At 31.3% G+C, this 21,742-nt stretch overlaps 3 protein-coding genes across 3 annotated transcripts in view; all 3 read left to right on the forward strand.

The window, feature by feature from the left end:
- The window catches only part of LOC134695629 (putative ankyrin repeat protein RF_0381), a 29,291-nt gene extending 27,182 nt beyond the window's left edge, over positions 1-2,109 (forward strand). Inside the window, exon 23 of the mRNA XM_063556942.1 lies at positions 989-2,109. Coding sequence (XP_063413012.1) covers positions 989-1,195 — 207 coding nt within the window. The 3' untranslated portion in view covers positions 1,196-2,109. The remainder of the gene's footprint in view (positions 1-988) is intronic.
- Positions 2,110-4,392: 2,283 nt separating this feature from the next.
- Positions 4,393-12,803, forward strand: LOC134696079 (uncharacterized). Its single transcript, XM_063557666.1, has 8 exons — positions 4,393-4,528; positions 5,955-6,007; positions 7,269-7,377; positions 8,131-8,195; positions 8,900-8,980; positions 9,415-9,477; positions 9,750-9,809; positions 11,158-12,803. Exons 1-8 carry the CDS (start codon positions 4,428-4,430, stop codon positions 12,282-12,284), a joined length of 1,659 nt encoding a protein of 552 aa, XP_063413736.1. The 5' UTR covers positions 4,393-4,427; the 3' UTR covers positions 12,285-12,803.
- A 3,079-nt stretch (positions 12,804-15,882) lies between these two features.
- On the forward strand, positions 15,883-18,742 carry LOC134697602 (uncharacterized). Its single transcript, XM_063559886.1, has 2 exons — positions 15,883-16,224; positions 18,288-18,742. Exons 1-2 carry the CDS (start codon positions 15,897-15,899, stop codon positions 18,740-18,742), a joined length of 783 nt encoding a protein of 260 aa, XP_063415956.1. The 5' UTR covers positions 15,883-15,896.
- The last annotated feature ends 3,000 nt before the right edge of the window (positions 18,743-21,742 follow it).

The following is a 21,742-nucleotide window of genomic DNA, read 5'->3' on the forward strand; positions in this document are numbered from 1 at the left end:
GCTGAATTACATTAATTAAAAAAATTTGATAAAATCGAACCTGTTCAGACTTTCTAATACACTATGACTGTTAATATTAGGCTGATTTTTTGTTCTTTATTTTGTAATATTGAGTTATAGACAAGTTGGTGTTTTGACTGGATAAATCATCTTTTCCAAGAGTTAACCTTTTCGTCGATGAGTCCCGGTTTACCGGGATTCACACTTCAGACAGCTGACGATGAGTCCCGTTTTACCAGGATCAGAATACCTCTTATATATTTCCTGCTTAAAACCGTGCAAACATGAGTTATCTTTCTTTGATGAATACCCGGATGAAAGTGTAAACATGGCATTCCGTTTGTTGAAAACCGTGTCAAAATCAGAGGAAATTTACAGAATTTACAAGAATTTTAAATGAGGGAACATTTTTTTTTAAAGAATATGGAAGAATTGAAGTCAAACTAGTATACTTTTTTGACTTAAAATGTCGTTTTATGTACAAAACACTTGGAAAGGACATCGTTCAGTGTGATGAAATTGTACAGCCTCATAAAATTTTTCAAAATTTTGCCTTTTTGGATTAAAAAATTACGATTTGGGGTCAAATAGCAGAATTTTGAGAATTTCACCAAAATAATGCCGAAAATTAGAAAATTTTATTATTTTATGGAGAAAAAAATATCAAAACATAAACAAAACTGTGAACATGATGTTAGTGAATGAAATAAATCCACAAATAACTACAAACAAGTTTTTATTGGCATTTATTATGAAGATCTCCCACTTGAGTAAAAGTAGCCAGGGAAGCCATCCTCTCAGAGTAGCTTCTGTCTGGGTGAAAGGGTTAAGTAGCATTAAAACAGAAGTTAAAGATACCTAAGGAACATTTAAACTCATAAGTTGTAAACAAACTGACTATTGATCAATATTAATAATTTTAATGCAAATATTAGTTTAAGATAATATGGTTTATAATTTCACTTTAACTTATTCAACTTTTTTACAGTACATATTCAGAACTGAGGAACAGGAACAGATTGAAATCTACATGACTGTGATAGAAAGAGCTGCTAATTTGAATATGACGGAACTTTTATCTGTCTTACAAAAAATTAAAGAGAAAAGACTATTGAAGAGAGAAGCTAAAGTCCAGAAGGAAACTGCCACAAAAATAGAAACAAACCCTAACACAAGGGCTCTTATTTGGACATGAATCTTCACTGCCTTGCTAAGATCACCATGTTATTGACACACATTATTTTTTCTATATTTTAGCAGACATTGAGCTTAACTAATGACATATTTATCTTAGTCTAGTAGTGTGTTTTCATCCATAACTGAAATCTTATACAAAATTCTAGTCCTCAAAAATCTTGAAGTGTATGCTGTTCTATCATGTGTTTACATAGCTCCAGATCTCATTAGAAGGGTTGATGTTTGAAACTAATTTTCTTAAACTAATGAAATGCCTTTATGGAAATTTCTATATTCAAACTGCTTTCTCTTTACAATATTTGGACAGAAACAGCCCCAAATTGCTCTAAAATCATTAAATGTTGGGTTTTTTTAAACAAAAGTTTTTTCATTTAAAGCTCGCTTAAGCATTAGTTTAAACATATTTACTATAGAAACAGTTGAGACCCATGTTTTACAACCTAGTAATTTCATCTTTGGACACATGCTATGGGTCTGTCTTTTACAGACACATGCATTTACTTACTTAATCCTCTTTGTGTGTACTTGCACATGAGGCCACTACCAACGCCCTCCACTGTTGCCTGTCTTGTGCCTTTCCTTCGGCTTCTCCCCATGTCATTCCCATGACTCTTAGTTCACTCTCTATGCATTTAGTCAGATGTTAAATTCTAACATATAAATGATGATAATTGTGAAAATATCACATTTTAATTATATTTGAATCAAATTGAGTATCAGAGCTGGCTCATTAAAAGTCATTCCCCTTTTAATTGTAAATAGGTTGTGAACTTGAACGACCAACTTTTTCTGAATTGTTCTCAACTGACTGAAATACTTGATAAATCATGTTTCAACACTAGGATTCTGGAAACTAAACAAAACATGTTTAATAAAGAGGACTATAATTTTCTTCAAGAAAAAAAAAGATAAGCCTTACATACTGATTGGTACACTCAGCAATGATTGTATTGTAAAAATAGATATATTTTGATTGGAACCAATCTCAATGACAGAAAACCAGATCAGTTAGTAATGAATATCCTTTTAGACATTCAGTGCACTGAATTCAGAACTGGTTAGATTATTTTCAGATAAAAGTATTTTTTTGAGTAAAACAATAAATTCTTAATTGTCTGCAAAGTAATTGATTGATCCACGTCAAATTAGCGGGACATTGCAAATGATAATGGCTGTTCTAAACTTCTTTTTTACCAGAGTTCAGAAAAAAGATATATTTAACACAGTTATTTTAATTTTATTTTATAATGAGGAATTATTATGTTCTTTTATAAGGAAAAGCAACTTGTGCAGAAATGTTTGTTTTGGTATTTTTTTTGGATAGATTAAAACTTTCTATAAATGAAAATCAGTAAAATGTTTTGATAGATGCTTAAGAAAACAGCCTTAGTTAATATCTTTATATATTTTCTGAAGTACATGTATTTGAACAAAGTAGTCTCCAACAAATTTTTAATTGTTGATTTTCACTAATGAATGAGTTCACTCTGTATAATGTGACTTAAATAATTGTATTTATACCCCCGTTTTAAAAAAGTGGGGGTCTACTGTTTTGCCACTGTCTGTCTGTCTATCCATCTGTCCATCCGTCCCATTTTTTTGTCACATCTTTCTCAGGAACTATAATACAAAGATTTCTTAAATTCGGTTTCTGGGTTTATATAAGTCAGCTATACTGTGTGATGTGGTTTCAGGTACTTCTCAAAAACTTGCTGTTTACCAAACACTTGTATCATTTTACACATTATAGTCAATTTGAAAATTTTTGTCACATTTTTCTCAGGAACTACAATACAAAGATTTCTGAAATTTTGTTTCAGTGTTTATATGCATTTTCAGATTCATTACTCGACAACTTCCTGTTTACCAAACACTTGTATATTTTTACACTATTAAAAGTATCCAGTTGTGGTGGGGGTATCATCAGTGAGCAGTAGCTCACAGTTTCAGTTGATCAATTTGTTGTTACTGCCTCTCTATATGTTAACAGGTAGCTATTTCAACACTATGTATGAACTTGAGGTATTGGTGTATTGATTGTATCAAAAAGTTAATTACAAAACAAAAAAGAAGGCAACTCTTTTATCATTAATACATTTTTGTTCAATGAAAATTTAAATGGTAAAGGTACTCTATTTTTTTCATCTTCAAAAGCTTTTTCTGCTAAAGAATAATATTAACTCACACACACACACACACACACACACACACTTATGTGGCAGAAAGGTTGTGGCTTCTGTTTGCAATTATCTGTGATATTGGTGTTGGGATGTTTTAAGAAATTATTTGGTTGAACTATGTATGTTAAATGTCTATGTTTCTGTATTTAAAATATGATTTTTTTAATTTTTAGTACTATATAACTGTGATACTTTTATTTTTATACAAAATTTACATTATTTTGAAATAAAGATGTGATTTAAATCTGTTACACACTGAATATAGCCTTATTCCCAAGTGCCCTAATGTCCTAATGCAGTGCAGTTTCTGAGACTTGTGTGGAGAATATGAATGTCCTTTCATAAGATCTCTTCCATATCCAACTAATGTTTTTTGGCCCAAACAAAAAACATCAATAATTGTCCAGGAGTTGTAAACATGTTACATACTATAGATGATAGTTTTAAATAACAACACTCATACATGAACGTCTTTAGATGGAGGTGCACCAATAATCATTCTACAAGGAAGTAGCAGAGTTTCATTTGCAGGATCGATATTATGATACAATGTAATATGATATTTTTTCTAAAAAAAAATCATGCCTCTAAGACTAAGCTACATAGCTCTCAGAATAAGGCTACATAGCTCACCAGTTTTTTAAAGCCTTAGCAAACATGTAATCTTAATGAATGTGTTTCTCGCAGAGAATTAATTGGCAGTCCCAGGATTTAAATTAGATCAATTAGTTCAAAGTTTAATACAGAAACTGACATGGCTATTTGTAATGAAAGTATGTTTGCATTTCTTAAATGAAGTGAAAGTATTTTGGTCAAATAAATTTATTTTTAAATCTTCGGTTTATCAAAAATCACAAAATAATAGAAACAGCGCTATTTATGTCTTTGGACTCAATGACAAGAAAAATTTCCTTATTGCACTTGACCGAAGCTGTATATTATGATCCGGTTTTGTATTGTACTTGATAATTACATAATTACCGATGTTTCCGTATTATCATTTTATCATAGCTCGATGAAACTGTGACCGTCATTCATTCATAAAAAATCATGTTTTTTCTTTGTGATCTTCCATTTGTAGTTTTTTTAAGTATGCAGTACTTTAAACATTCATTTGGACAATTCTGCTACGATGTTAAACCTAATGGAAGGTCAGTGAAGTTTTATAACTATTTATTATGCAATTTGTAAGCAAATTAGGCCTGAAAAAGAATTTTTCAATAAGAAATAGATTTATTTATTTTCTTGCAAAATATGTACCAACTCGGAGAAAAGCCACAAAAGGGACAAACTGATAATCGAATAACAAATGTGCATGTTCGGCACTTGCATGAAAACACTTTAGTTCATTGATTAAATTTGTTGCTAAAAATGTTGGAACCATCTCAAATAGAAAGATATGTATATCCCGTATGCAAACCTCGAATTCGTTGTTCGCATTTGGCTATACTTTAGGGCCTCCTTAGTTTGATCAGCTCTACAACAGTTTTATAAATTGTTAGTTTTTTTTAAAAAATAGAGTACAACAAACATCACTGATGAAACGTTTTTAATGTCGATACGCGCATCTGGTTCGTTTCTGTTATTTTATCCTATCGCTCATTATAAAATTGAATGCATTAAGGTATGTCAATTAGGACCAATATGTAAATTAAGTTAAATATGATTAGTTTCTTCCGGCACAATATGGCTTTAGAAGGTGAGAAATGCAAGGTTGGTCACTTGACTTTATTGCTTTTATTCATATATTTGTCGGTTTTAATTTGACTTACGAATTGTGAACTGACTTGTCGTTGGTTGCTGCGTAACATTTTTGTTTTGTTGATTGTTATGTACATGAAAGGAGGTCGTTAGTTTTCTTTTTTAAACTGCGTTAGATGTTGTCTGTTGCTTACAATACGATATGGTATTTGATTATGACTTTAGGAGGCAGTATGCTGACCTTAAACTACTACGTCTTTGTTGGACACCGGTATTTCTCTCATTGGCAATGATAGTGACTTATGCTATAACTTTTTCCTATTACGATATCAAGATTGCTAGTCTACTTTTTGTTGGGTTTTTTTTCGTTTGTTTTTATAGGTCGTCGATGGTTCCAATATAATAGACATTGAAATAAAAACAAAACAAATGTATCACATATACAATACTGTAATACTAATATGTTTGAGTTTAACATAGCCTAAAATCTTGTAGTTCGTAAAAAGGTTTATATAATACATATTCATGGTATTTTATGACCATACATGTATATATTGACTTATCTATATAGTATTAGGATAATCCTTTTTTTTTTAAATCATTACAAAAGTTCTTCATGACACTGGGCAAGCTGCAGATCTTTTATGGCGACATTTCCAAAAATTTACCTAGTGAAAAAATATGCTGTTAAAAATCAAATATGAATGATATACTGCTACAAACTTTTTCAATCACATTTTCTTACATACCTAACGAAAATGTTCATGTATTCTTTACATGTATTGGTCCTCTTGTAGTTTACTGCAAAAAATATATGATCTTCAATATTTTTACATAAAACAAAAAGCTACTGCAGTTAATAAATTTCTTTTTCAGTAAGGTAAACTATTGTTGTGCAAACTCGGAATTCAAAAATGGACAATGTATTGGTAAGACTATATAATAATAGTATAATCTCTAAGCAGCCAAGATCCAATCTTGGTACCAACCCCGGTTGACCACAATAGTTTCCCTTATTATTTGGTGCACTTATCTTCATCACTTTAGAAAATCCTAAGCCAGCCGATGCAGTATTTGAGGAAGAAAAAGATGTGCATACATACATACATGCATATAATACATATGGGCATTAATCATGAGTAAAACCCAAAGACAACATCATGTCTAAAATGAAAAAGAACGAAAAGACAAATATCAGTCCATAAAACACTACAGAGAAATTTCACAAAAACTTGGGCGAGTTTAAGTTCTTCGTTATAGAAAAGAAGATGTGGTAGGATTGCCAATGGGACAACACTTCACTAGAGACCAAATAACACAGAACTTAACAAATATACGTCACCGTTAGGCCTTCAACAATGAGCAATGCTTTCCTTGAATTTATGGCCTAAACAGAAAGGAAAGGAAATAAAGCATGGACGGGAATTAAAAAGTTGATGAAACAATAAGACAGACAACAAGAGAACCCAAAAGAGTTCAGAAGGACATGCAAACATCAGTCCATAGAACTTTATATTTGATTAAATATGACCCCCATCAAAACTTGGTGGTGAATACTGGAAGGGTAAATAGTTGTAATCTCAAGTAATCTTATGTATTAAATTTTACTTTCGAAGTCTGTAAGATTATTACAATTAATACGAATGCAAATAATTCATTATTATAGTCTACAAGATATAGAAATAAAACAAACAATAGTTGTAAGTTCGCTTAGTGCCTGATTTCAGGCAAGCGCATTGGATATTTAAATATTTTGGCCTCAGATGTCACTGAGTAGACAATTGTAAAAACAAATGTATAATAATAAAAATACTGTACTCCGATGAAAATTCAAAACGGAAAGTCCCTAATCAAATGGAAAAATCGTGAGCTAAAACACATCAAACGAATGAATACGAATTGTCATATTCCTGACTTGGTACAATCATTTTCATTTTTAGAAAAATGGTGGATTGAACCTGAATTTTGTAATATTTTGTAAAATGAAAACAGGACATGCAGCTCCTTGTAATTTTAGTCATGTCTGTGTTTTGAGTTCTTTTATATAGCTAAACCTCTCACTTGTATGACAGTCGATTCAAAATGCGTTTCTTTTCCATTATATAATTGGTATCGTTTGCAACCATTGGATATTTCATAATGAATGTTTCTTGGTCAATCTTAAGATGTATTTTTATAATTTATTTTTAGAATGTAAGATAGGATTTTACACAGAAGCAGGAGGAAGTTGCAAACCATGTAACGTTAACTTTTATGGGTATAAATGTATTGATTACTGCAGCTGCAGACACAATCAATTGTAAGTACATGTAGTGTATAGTTTTCAAAAACTTTATTTCTGTACAAACGTCATCAACTTAAATAATTAATTTATATATTTATGCACCAAACATTCCTGCCTGGCAATTTTGTTTTGTTTATTACTTGTTTCCTACTATTCCAAATCTATCTTACTTTTTACTTTTTTTTTATCATAAAGGTTCTCAAGTATTCAAGTAACTATACGTTAATTAAGTTTATAAAACCATGCTGACCGCTGCATATTTGACATTTTTACTTATCATGTCTGTTTGTCTTGTTCACGCATCGTTGTCAATATACTGGAATTTGATGCGACCGTCTCACAAGTGAGAGGTTTAGCTAGCTATAAAAACAGGTTCAATCCACAATTTTCTACAATTTTCTACATAAGAAAATTTCCTGTACCTAGTCAAAAATATGACAGTTGTTATCCATTCGTTTAAGGTGTTTGCTCTTTTGTTTTTTTGTCATTAAATTAGGGACTTTCTGTTTTGAATTTTTCTCGAAGTTTAGTATTGTTGTAATTAAAATTGTTCATTGGTTTAGAAACTTAACAAAATGGGTATGAAAGAGTAAATCTACTTAAGAACCCAGATGTATTTAGTGTTGTGACTCTGATGTGGTTTTTTGTTTGTTTTTTTCTTTATCTTATTTTGCATTTGGACATGTTTCTGTAAAACGTTATATATAGTATTTCACAAAATGTATATACAGCTTCATGATAATGCACACAGTTGATATTCATTTTCAGTTGCGATAATGTAATGGGATGTGTAGATGTTACACTTTCCACATCCACGGATTATATCACTACAGGTGAGTCAGTTGTCTTATCTTTTATTCTTAACTGCATTACTAAACACTTCAGAAATGAAATAAAATATTTCACACAATCAAAAATGTAAAGTCGATATTAAAAGAACACACTTACAAAAGTTGGTCAATATCATTTTTGCTGGTGATATTGTCGCAATCACGAGATCTACGAACGTAAATATGAAGGATATATGTTCTATTTAATCATTGCAGTGTTAAAACCTAGTGCTGTCTATTGTTCTCGGATCATTCAACAATCAGTTTTCACTGCGTCTATTCATTATTCATTCATACATATACACTGAAATGTTTTTAAAGAACACACTTGTTTATCTGAAAGTTACAACATTTAAGACTCCTGAGAGACATATTACAATTGGATTGCCTTTAACACTGTAAGAAATTCCTTATGAACAATTTTAACTTATTTTGTATATCTTACTTTGAAGAAATAATACACAAAACTTGATAGTTTTTACTGGGTTTCATGGCACGAATCATCGTATTTGTTAACATGTTCGATGTTATAAATTTGAGTCAGCCTAACATAAGTACTTCATTAACTGAATCCATATGTGAAGTTCAACTCTTTGTCCATGGTTGTAACTCTCTGAAACTGATGTATATACTTATCGTATGTACTATTTCAAAGGGCTAAATACATTTTGTTTATAATATTGAAATACTTCTTATGCTAATTTTAGAATTGATAACCGTTTCAACGGAAACAACACTTTCAGAGAACACAGAATTGACAAAAAAATATGTTACATTTCATGCAACATGTAAGTTTACAGATATACGATAGCATTCTAGACGAATTGAAAAATAAACTTGATAAAAAAGAAATAATAAATTATATTACAAAAAAAGTTTTTTTTTAACAGACTATAATCAAAACCAAGGAGCAAACAAAGACTCATAAAATCAAAAGACATTTATTTCAACAGTTACAAATAATAAATAAGAAACAACACGAACTCCACTAAAAACCAGAAGTAAAATCAGGTGCTCCTCATAGCCAATGATAGCCAATATTAACTTTGGTTTATTAACGGCAATATGTTGGTTCAATTTTAGAAAAATGCAAATAAAGTTAAAAAAATACATTTAAGCATATAGTACACTATAGATGACTTATTGTGTGAAAAAGTAGTCTAATAAAAGTATTTCAAATTATATAGTCGTTTCATTTCTTCAATACTTCATTTTGTGACAGATGAAACAACTTTTCAAGAGAAGCAAACGAATAAATCACAGTATACTACAGCAATGATTCGAGGTCAGTATATTTTCATCAAATTAATGACTTTTGTAATCATATGTGTATAAAACTCTCAGTTCAATGGTAAAACTCTTTTTACTGATAGCGTTTGATTTTTGCCAGTTGGAACGGATCCCCCTTTTAAATTTGCCATGAAGTTTGGTAATTTTATCATATTTTTTTTTAAATAATCCGTTTCAAAATAACTGAAAAAAACCGGTTTTGACTAATATAATAATTGTTATTTTAATTCATCATTTACATTATGAAATATTATTTCTTGATTTTAGACGAAAGTCATGTAACGCTTCCACTTGTTGTAAACAGTGTCCAGAACCAGTCAATTATATGTAAGTTTATGAGAAGATACCAAATTAAATACAACTTCATGTATGCAGCAATGTACAAAAACAGAGTTCGCCCAACCTTTATAAATCATTACAGTTGTTTTTTAAACAATTTTGGGTTTGAATATTCCGCTTTGAACGTTCCTTAATAGTTATCCCACTAGGACGCGGTGTGTCAGTGTAAGATCGCCCCGATGGCCAGAGGATGATCTAACACTAACACATCAAGTCCGAGTGGGATAACTATTTTATATTACAGCTGTTTTAGATTAGACGGAAAAACATTTACAATTCATAAAATCTAGTTTAGAAAGCCACACAACCATTATATTATACTTTATACATACTACATGATGTATACCCTTTATTACACCTGAAAACGATGAGCAGATATCAAACAATGTCAACTCGCCCAACTTGCCAATCGGCACACACTATATCGCCACTTTATAAAAATATCGCCCTAATTTTGAAAAAGTGTAAAATCAAATTGAACAATTAGTTTGACAACTCACTTATTAACGAAAAGGTGTAAACCCCACTGGATAAAGGTCTGCCAACTCGCCCCATTTAGAAAAATATCTTGCTTCCTTTAAGTATGTTAAATAACTGTTAGTTAGTATCTAGTCGTCTTTGTGTTGTGGTATGTGTCGTGACTTAATATGCTAATAGTCTTCAGTTCGATTCCCAGCATATACACTGGATTTATCTCTACGTGAATCTTTTCCGTATAATTAATTATAAGTTTTACAGTGAATTTGACATTCCCGCCAAAATGTAACAGAACAAAGGAAAGAATGCATAACAAAGAAACTCATAGATCACCCCTGTTAGAAAAAAGAGCTTGGATGTAATGATTGAAGTATATATAGAAAATCGTTTCGGAAGCCAAAACCTTTCGAAGTTTTACTTGAATTCTCTACCGGTTGACCGAAAATTTGCTACATGTATCTGGGGCCACTCAAAAACAAAAACGAATGAAAAAAGTGCAACGTGTCATATACCACTGTGACAATTAAATTATTTTCGGCAATTCATTCGTCTTGGTTACAAGTTACAAAATGTATGTGCTAATTTATATGAATAAAGTGAAGTTGTTTTTTACATGTTGAAAGCACAATAATTGTGAAAATATTTTATGTGGCAAATGCATGATTAGGTGCGGATGTACCAAACGAATATAGAAAAAAAGTCACTGTTCAAAACTCACAAGAATAAAAGGAAAAACAGTTTTAAAAAAGGTAGATTTATTATATTAAATATTGACAAAGAGGTTATTTAAGCTTCTTTAAAACCTTTTACTGTGATTGTGACTTTAGATGTATTATATCGTATCATATTTGTCTTTCAGCAATTACGAAACAACAGCTAATTGTATTCTCGTTGTCAGCAGTAGGTTTCTTCTTGCTACTTGGATTATTGTTTGTTTGTTTGAGATATAAAAAGAAAACAAAATCAAGACACATTACAAACCTATCACTGAAAGATCCAGGCGAATTTGCACATACAGACAAGAATGAAGAAGCCGATTCTAATAAAGACAATAAAACTAATAGATCATGTAGTTTTGAAAGCTTGTATGATGAAATAGATGAATCCTCCATGATAAAATCATTCAAGAGATTGCAGATAATAAGTCAGACTTCCAATCCATACTTGGATGTAATAGATGAACCGCAGATTCCCACAAAAGACCAAAGTGAACAACTAACTGATAACGACTACATTGATGTTATCAGTGGTTCGGAGAGTCATAAAAGTTGCCAAAGTACAACCTCAGACGAATTCAATTATTTAACTCCAGTTACTTCTCACCAATTAGATTACTATAAAGGATCTCTTAGTAGTCATAAGAGTTTGAATGGGGAGGAGGATGACTACTTACACCCGTACACATCAGTTCCTTCAACACAAATCGATTTATCAAAAGAAAACGCAGTTACTTCAAAACGTCACCAAGTACATAACGACAATTCTTTTTCCGATGATGAAATTAACGACCACAAATATTCACATTTGTACCAACAATTAAATGAAGGCTGGGAGACCAAAGCGCCTACTTATTTGACCACTATATCTACACCAAAGCACGATGCCACAGAGACAGATGCCAGCACACCTTCTTGTATAACTCCTTCGACATTTCCAAATGAAAGTGTTCCAGTAACTGATAGAAGTGCTCCTTCCTGCATTGTTCAAACCAAAGATCTCTTAGTAAAAGAAGACGATGTGCCTTCCAGTAATATGTGTTGTCCCTCTTTAAAGGTCACAGTTATAAGTAACAGCACCACTCCATCAATTACATCATGTCATTCTTCAGATATTACAATTAAAGACAACATCGAAATTGACATTTCAGATCCCCTGTTGGATATTTCATATAGAAATGAAAATCAAGATGATATATTCTCTATATTATGCGATATAAAAGAGCATTCTCTGAACTGCATGCACGAGGTTTCACTAGAGGAACAATAAATTAATACTTCTACAGAAAGTTGTGCCATAGCATCAGAAAAAGTCACCGATGACTTTCAGTCAAGAATATAACTAAATGTAAAATGCTAATCTTCTTACACCATTCAGTGGCTTATTTGAAATCATATTTGATATAACAATACTAGAACAGAGTGAAACGGAAACTACGATTGATGTATAGTAATATAAATGTGCAATAAGAGAACAAGAAATCATAAAAATTAGGAGGCTGGGAAACAAAATTAAAAATGTCATTTAAAATTAAGAGTAACCTAAAATGCACGAAAGAGGAATAAATGTCGCTAAGATTTAAATTTTAAATATTTTTTGGGGAAGAAGAAAGGTAAGTACTATACATCGATAATAACCATTGAAATAGACACTGCGTTGTAGCTACAGTTATTGATGAATATTGCAAAAGTTCTGTGATTAATTGTATCTGCTATCAACCAGTTATTTGGTTAATCAACATAAGAATTCAAAATAAATTTAAAATGTAAAAAAAATGTTCTTTTCTACACTGGAAAATTCAGATTCTTGATTATTTGCATTAAACTTTGCACACTTTTCAGTTATATTAGTCTTAATATCTGTATACTTTTTGGTGATGATTCAGAATTTCATGTTTGAGTAATGGAGTATTTTGTAAAACAGGTGGAGGGGGTTTTTACATGTCGCGCCGTATCTCAAACACGATTTATGATTATTGCTTTAAACTTAACACACTTCTTTGTTATATTAATCTAAAGCTCAGTATACTTTTTGGTGATGATTCAAAATTTTATTTTTGATTTTTTGAGTATTTTGTAAAAACTGGGGAGTGGTTTTTTTTTAATGTCGTGCCGTATCTTAAAAACGATTTATGATTAATGATTAAAACGTTACACACTTTTTTGTTATATTAATCTAAAGATCTGTATACTTTTTGGTGATGTTTCAAAATTTCACATGTCCCGTTGTGTCTCAAAAACAATATATGGTTATTGCTTAAAACTTTCTCAGAAACTATATATGATTATTGCATAAAACATCCACACTATACGTCGGGCGAATCATGCGCTCATGGCGCAGCTGTTTATTTTTTGTATTTAGCCGTAATATATATATATAGCGATTGTCATTGATGCCAAGAAAAAAATGATTTTTGATTCGTCTTATCTGCTTGTTTTTAATATTTCATGTAGTATATGAGTAAAATAACGATTGTTTAGAAGATACCTAGCGGTAATAGGTAATAAAAAAAATTAAGATCACTTTTATTGCATGAAGTTTTGTTGATATGAAATTAAATACACTAAAAAATAATAATATGGAGATTAATTTTAATCTGTCATTTTAATATTGTCATAGACGCGGGAGGTTTGCCTATCCATAAAAGTAGGTTCGTTTTGTTTGTTTGTGTTGCAGTTTAGTATTTCAGTACTTTTGTTGTTTTTTATTTACTTGTTTTTGGTGTGTTTCACTCGGTTTACATTTGTGACCCTGATAACTTGTTGCTTCCTCGATTTGTGACTATGGAACAGCATTATAGGAATATCGCTTTTATTTACAAAAAAAAATAGTCATTAGAGCAGAACAAAAACTTTATCCGTCTTTATGTGCCAGTCTTCTGCATAACATAATAAACATATGTAATAGGTCAAACCACAAAATAAGGGCCAGGGTTGGTTGACGTAAAATAGGATACAAAATATATGCATATTGTCTATTGTTGAATATCGTTAATCTTAAATGTCTTCTTGTCTCTTATGTTATGTGTATATCCAACATAGCAGGAATGATAAAATAGAAAACGTCGTTGTTAGATTATTCCAAATTCATAATGTTTAACATACAGTGCATTTAGATTTTTATTTCTTCTTATCATAATATCAGTCTACAAAGTTCAATCAAAATGACTGGTAGACTATGCCGTTTGCTTATAATATTTATGTCTGTACATTTGTCCTTTACTTCACTAGAAGATCTTGAAACCCGAATGGAAAGCAAATTTCACCATTTGGACGTCTTTTAGAAAAACAAAATGAACGTATTCAACGTTAGGAGGTAGAAATATTTCAATTGAAGAACGACCTAGCAAATAACCAGAAACAAAGAGAGAGAAATCTTTATTTTGAAAGAATTAGTTTCAAAACTGTCTAGCCAGTGTACTCGGCGAAATATGGGAAACAATAATGTTGCAGGAAATAGCATAGCAAAGACAGAAAAATGTAAGTAACATTTCAATATCTAAACATATACTGAACAGCTGAAAAAATGATAAGGACAGCATTGCCATATTCTAAAGCTTATTTTGTTTTACATTTGAATGGTTAGATAACTACTTTATATTTTACAATTTGAAAATGACCGTGTATATTACTAAGATTACTATTAGTCACGTTTATATTTTTCAGATAGGAGATTACTTGTTGGTAGCATAGTCCCTACAAAGGTTCCATTGCCACGCGCTACAGCTTTTTATGCCGATATGAGTCATGATGATGAAAGTCCTGGAAAAGGTCATACATTAAAATTCGACGTCATAAAAACAAACATCAATGGTTGCTACAATCCATTTTCTGGAATATTCACGGTACCAGATGACGGTGTATATGTGTTTACATTCAGCTTGAGGCTATATTTAGGGGTTTTTGGAGCCTACGAAATAATGAAAAACGCCGACGTTGAAGGTACAGCAATAGGTATTATCGAGGGTTCGAATACACAATTACAAGTTACTGAAACAATTGTATTTTCTGTTAATAAGGGTGACATTGTCTATGTAAGAACACACCCAAGACTCACTCATACAGGAGGTGTTTGGACCAATGAAAATGGAAGATCTATGTTTGCTGGATGGCAGATTTCTCATTCTTTAAACACTCACTTTTCCATCAGTTGTGGCGTGATCGTCAGTACTTTTGGTTTCAATGCTTTTCAATTTGTACGTAATGTGTCCTTTTTGACCTTTTTTTCTTCGAGCGTCACTGCTGAGTCAATTTTATACGAAATGAGAGCCTAGTGCAAATACAAATTTCAATCCTGATTTTCAAGTCGAAAAATTAACTCAATCTATGATGTGTTTTTATAGCCAACAAATTCCTCTCAAACCGGTGCTAGATTTATTGAACAGCAGTTTACTACCATAGGCTTAATTTACATAGACCAATAGATAGAAAACAGTCAACAGAGCAGAACAAAAACTTTAATTTTTATGTTTCAGTATTCTGCATAGATTAAATAAGATGTGTAACACGTAACAAAACCAGGACCAGGGTTGGTTGACCTAAAATTGGACACAACGTATATGCCTATTGTTTTTTTTGTTGAATATCGCATGTTAACCTTAACCTTTAGATGTCTTCTATTTTTTATGTCGTTAGGTTCAAGTTGTTTATGTGTATATCATACATATGTCCATATATAAAAATTGTATATGCTTTAATATTTGATAATAAATTTCTAATTTCAAAGTATTTATGGTCAATGCTGAATGATAAAACTTGAATATTTGGTTGTTTGTTTGTTTCCGAATTCTTCATGTCTAACCTTCGATGTAAGATAAGAACGACATATTATCTATTTAGAATTTCTTCTTATCATAAAATCAGTCTACAGAGATCAATCAACATGTCTGGTAGACTATGCCGTTTGATAATAATGTACATGTCTGTCCATTTGTCCTTTGCTGCACTAGAAGACCTTGAAACCCGAATGGAAAGCAAATTTCACCATTTGGAACGTCTTTTAGAAAAACAAAATGAACGTATTCAACGTCAGGAGGACGAAATAATTCAGCTGAAGAACGATCTAGTCAATAATCAGAAATCAGATCTTCGCAAAGAGAGAGAGATGACTTTTTTGAAAGAATTAGTATCAAAACTCTCTAGTCAAAGTACAGGACGAAAAATTGGAAACAATAATGTTGCAGGAAATCACATAACAGAGACAGAAAAATGTGAGTAACATTTGAACGTTCAAACATTCAACCATTGTCAAGTCTTATGTCCAAAACGTGTTGCGATTATATTTTGTACATTGTTTTTCCCTATTTTATGATAGGAACTATTATACATTATGACAATGTTAATACATTTTTCTTGTTCTTATACAATTTCAACTCGAACAGAGCGACATTACATATAAGGTGGTATAAAGTAAAATCACAAAAATACTGAACTCAGAGGAAAATCAATACGGAAAGTCCATAATCACATGGCAAAATCAAATAACAAAACGCATCAATATGGGAGTCTAAAATATAAATGATAGAATTTGTTCGTACTTTGCCAACACGTAGTATCTATTGATATATGTTCAAAAATATAATAAAAATCATAGGTCACCGTGCTTTTTTTTTCAAACTACAAGTTGTAGCAAAATAACACATTTTGTATGGATTATATAGGGAAAAACATTTTGTCATTAAACATGTTAAAACTAAACTAAATTATAGAATTGTATAATAAATTACAAAAGATAGCTTTCAGACAATGCTTTGAGAATACCAAAAGAAAAGATAGGGTCACGGTACGTTTTTTTGCGGCTACAATACAAAATAGGAAAGTTCCATTAAGATTCCATCAGAAAATGCACTGTTTTCCCTTAAAATGTACTGTACTTAGTCAGGAAAATGGCCATTGTTATATTATAAATTCTGTGTGTGTTACATTTTAATGTTGTGTTTCTGTTGTGTCGTAGTTCTCCTCTCATAGTTGATGCGTTTCCCTCAGTTTTAGTTACCCGGATTTGGTTTTTCTTAATTCGATTTTTGAACTTCGAACAGCGGTATACTACTGTTGCCTTTATTTAGGGTTAACTGCCCTTAAAATGCAAATTCAAAAACATTTAAAAACAACAAAAAATAATCTACACTTGTAAAAATGATAATATTTATAAGTAATATTCTTACAAACTAGTTCTTTTAAATGAACATTTACATTATATATCTGCATTCTTGCATTAAGTGTTGCTATCTTGATAAAAAAAATCTGGACCTTAGATTCTCTGCTTTTTACAATCCAAGCAGGCGAAAGGCGTCGATATCAACTTAAGGTGGCTCGCGGGTCTAAATCGACTTTTTTTTTCTAGTATAAGATTTTGCTATTTTTTCTATGATTAAACTTTATCTTATACCTAATAGAAATATAAAATAAAAATATGGGGTCACCGTTCATTTAAGCTCACAATCTGCTTTCGAAAGAAGCATATATTTTTGTTTATGTCCTTTTTTTTGTTGAACTAATAGGAGAAATATTGGTAATAGAAAAATAGAAAAAGAACTTAATAAAAATTTTAAAGTCTTTTCTGGCCAAACCAAATCCACTGTCTGGGTGATTTTTGTACCATATTATAAAGTAATAACTAATAAATTGTAATAGATAAAATTTGTAATGAGCCTCCTTAAGCTTTGTTTTATTACACAGTTAAAGTGAAAAGTAAATCACAAAAATACTGCACTCCGAGGAAATTCACAACGGAAAGCGAAATCAGAAGCTTTAACACATCAAACGAATGGATAACAACTGTCATACCCCTGACTTGGTACAGGCATTTTCTTATTTCGAAAATGGGGAATAAAACCTAGTTTTATTTTTAGCTAAACCTCTTTCACTTTATATGACTGAAGCATCAATTTCATAATTATGACAACGATGTGTGAATAAAGCAAACAGACATTATAGGTAAAAATGTTAAAAAGGGGTACAGCAGTAAATTTCAATATCAATTTTTGACATGCAACAGCTTTCCCTTTCTATTAAATTGTGTATATGATATCCAATTTATGTTGAACCAAAAACGATTTCACATTATTAGCAACATCGATATTTATACCAAAAGGCCTACACGTAATTGCTGAATAAGTAATACGCCTTACATCGTCACATTCTAAACCTAAACAATACTATATTTATTTGGTAAGAGGACTATTATATATTTTAAACTTAATAAAAATAAAAAAATAATGTGTTTTACTAGTATGATCATTTATCATGTTTATCACGTTTATGTTTTTTTCAGATAAGCGATTACTTGTTGGTAGCATAGTCCCTACCGACGTCCCGCTTCCACGTACTACTGCCTTCTATGCCTACATGAGTCACAATGACCTTAGTCAAGGAAAAGGTCGCACACTAAAATTCGACGTCATAAAAACAAACATCAATGGTGGCTACAATCCATTTTCTGGAATATTCACGATACCAGATGACGGTGTATACGTGTTTACGTTTAGCTTGAGGTTATATTCAGGGGTTTATGGAGCCTACGAAATAATAAAAAACGCCGACGTTGAAGGTGCAGCAATAGGAATTATCGAGGGTACTTCCACACAGTTACAAGTTACTGAAACAATTGTATTTTCTGCTAATAAGGGCGATATTGTCTATGTAAGAACACATCCAACTATCACTCATACAGGAGGTGTTCAGACTAATGAGCATGGAAGATCCATGTTCGCTGGATGGCAGATTTAGCTTAAATATAAATTAAGCTGTTTGTTTTGTTTTGTTTTGTTTTATTTCGTTTTTTCTTTAAACAATCACTATTACACTAATTCTGGAAAGATCACTGCTGATCGTCAGTATCTAATGAATTTTTCCAATCAAAATACAAGGATTATGATTTAATACGCCTGACGCGCGTTTTGTCCACCTAAGACTCATCAGTGACGCTCAGATCAAAAGTGTTAGAAAGCCAAACAAATACAAAGTTGTACAGCATTGGGGACCCCAAATCTCCAAAATAAATATACCCAAACGGTGCTACAGGCCGACTACATCACCGTGAGGATTGTTAATTTCTATGTGATTTGGTCTCTTGTGAAGATTTGTGTCATAGAAATCACACGACATCTTTTTTTTTATATTTGTGTTACGGATGGACAACTAATATCCTTTCTATTCTATATTATATACGGAGTATTTCAGAATTTGTCTTTCGTGTTATTGAAAGCTGTAAAAAGTTTCCCCGTGATTGATTTGTACAGTGTATGCTCGCATATTTTATTTAATGTTATGACGTATTTATGTGTGCTACATTGTTCTCTCAAGTTAAGTTCAGTTTGTGTAATAAAGTCAGACGAACATCACCTACTCTTTATGCGTAAAATCAACGCAGAACCTACACAATTTTTTTAGGCGTAAAATCTTCACAAAATCTTCTTTGAGTATAGACACACTGATGCATCGAAGAAAGTTTTAAAGCATGGTTTTAATGTGCATTTTATTTCAGTCTACAGGAGATGGCAAAATAAAAAAACAAACAAGTTTCATTTGATACGGTCCACTAAGTTACACAGTTTAAATCAGATGTCTATTGTTTAAGTAGGTCAATACAAAACGGGTATGATATACGAAGAGCATCTCAAACTTCTTTCCTAACTTAATTTTGTTGGCACCTTCTATAAGAATATAGATTCGACCGTTGGTTTTCCCGTTTCAATGGTCTAACGTTAGTCATTTTTTGGACCCTTTATAGCTTGATGATTGGTGTGAGCCAAGGCATCGTGTTAAAGTAAAGACTGTACTTTGAGCTATAAAGTTTTATTTTTACAAATTGTGACTTGGATGGAGAGTTGTCTCATTGGCACTCATACCAAATCTCATATATCTATCTACTCTTCGGCAGATACACTTACTAAATATTATTATTACAATTATCAATGAATATACATGTACCAGAGGTTTCAATTCTCAAGTTTCGTTCACAAATTTGAAAACATTTCTATATAAGATTCTACATTAAAAACAATGCTTAAACAGTTTCCGGTGTTAAACTTGATTAATCAACTTATAATATTATTTTTTTTAACAGCTCTTACAATGTATTAGCACACGAAATTGGAGTCGAGAAACCCTGTATCTGACTTATTGCAATTTTGGTTTAAATAAATATTTTTGGGGAACATGAATAGGATGTGGATAAATTCACGACACAAAATCTCTTAATGCATATAAAAATTCCAAAAATATATGAAAGACGCTTTTAATTCCTCTCTATTTTATTAAAGTATTTCTTCCATACGTCTCTTGTCCCCCAACATTGTAATTGAATTCAAATATTAAAGTAAATATTGAAGTGTTTTTCCTGAAAGCTGGAAGTGTATTTCATACTGATAATTAAATTTGTTTTTGTTTTTGGAAATATGTATTATATAATTATACATAAACTCATAAACTGTCGAATATATTTTGAAATCTTTAGATAGTCACGTTAAGTGTGATTGGATCAAAGGTTTTAAAAGTCATTAAAACAAAAATTACAATTGAATCTTTTGTTTTTTAGTAAATTTTAGTTAAGTTTCTGGCATTTTTAATAAAATTAAAACATGTGCACACATGTCTTACGTTCATAGAAAATATTGCGGTATTCTAAATTTAGAACAGGAAAGACTAGTGTTGAAACACAAAATGGCGACCAAAGTGTTTCGTTTTACTTGTCAATATACTATTTAAAACTGAATAAAAGTAGGACTAGACAATCTACACAATTATATTCTGTCTCAATTGTTATGCTTTTATGATATTAGACATAGTATCCTATGTTTTTATTTCTAACTATGACTATCTTGTTAGTTGATTGCCTTAAATGTAATGCACAAACTATAATATGGACAATCTAGCGATCAATCACGTTAATTTTGGTTTGCCAATGTCTTGGTATGGAGATTTCTAAATCAAGTTTACGCTAGACGGATTCAGAGGTTAAATAATTACAAAAGCTCAATATAATCATTAGGCCAAACGAGCCTGATTGGATTTGGGATTACAGGCTCCTGACTTAGGACAGGCACATACATACAGAATGTGGCAGGGATAAACATTTTAGGGGGAGCCCATGGAACTAATCATATATTTCATTTACCTTAAATGAGCCCCTGTTGTATGTGTTAGAACTTTACAAAGTTATCTTAAACTTCCCTATCTATAAGTGTGCCATATCATTACAATATCATAAATAAAAGTACTTTGAATTGTTCTAATTGAGGACAAGGTCACATTGTGGTCTAACGTAAACAAAACTTTGTATAAACACTATAGAAGAAAGAATATGCTCAATACAAATATTTTCTATGGAATTTAATGTAACATTTAATTCATACATTCAAATTTTGTAACAACTTTTCAAGAGTGAATTTCTACTATAAACTTGACAAAAAATTATGTTCACTTTTTATCGTATTTTTTTTTCCTTTTTGTGGAAATAGCAATCAATTTACAGAAATTAGTAGATGTGGTAGAATGCCAATGATAATCTCATCAAATGTAGGTATAGGAAGATGTGGAATAAGTGCAAATGCGACAACTACTCATCCAAGTAACAATTAGTAAAAGTAAACCATTATAGATTAAGGTACGGCCTTCAACGCGGAGCCTAGGCTCACGGCGAACAGCAAGCTATAAAGGGTCCCAAAAGTTACAAGTGTAAAACCATTCAAACGAGATAACTAACGGTCTAATCTACATAACTGGTAG

The sequence above is a fragment of the Mytilus trossulus genome, chromosome 14 (genome assembly GCF_036588685.1).
Source record: "Mytilus trossulus isolate FHL-02 chromosome 14, PNRI_Mtr1.1.1.hap1, whole genome shotgun sequence".
In the NCBI taxonomy this organism is placed as follows: domain Eukaryota; kingdom Metazoa; phylum Mollusca; class Bivalvia; order Mytilida; family Mytilidae; genus Mytilus; species Mytilus trossulus.

Bases quoted from the DNA above. Each gene is read 5' to 3' on its own strand.
- LOC134696079 (XM_063557666.1), top strand. From the start codon at position 4,428: ATGTTTTTTCTTTGTGATCTTCCATTTGTAGTTTTTTTAAGTATGCAG. The intron at 4,529-5,954 runs GTCAGTGAAGTT...TTTCTTTTTCAG, and splicing joins GATGTTAAACCTAATGGAAG to TAAGGTAAACTATTGTTGTG. The intron at 9,478-9,749 runs GTCAGTATATTT...TCTTGATTTTAG, and splicing joins TACTACAGCAATGATTCGAG to ACGAAAGTCATGTAACGCTT.
- LOC134697602 (XM_063559886.1), top strand. From the start codon at position 15,897: ATGTCTGGTAGACTATGCCGTTTGATAATAATGTACATGTCTGTCCAT. The intron at 16,225-18,287 runs GTGAGTAACATT...TGTTTTTTTCAG, and splicing joins CATAACAGAGACAGAAAAAT to ATAAGCGATTACTTGTTGGT.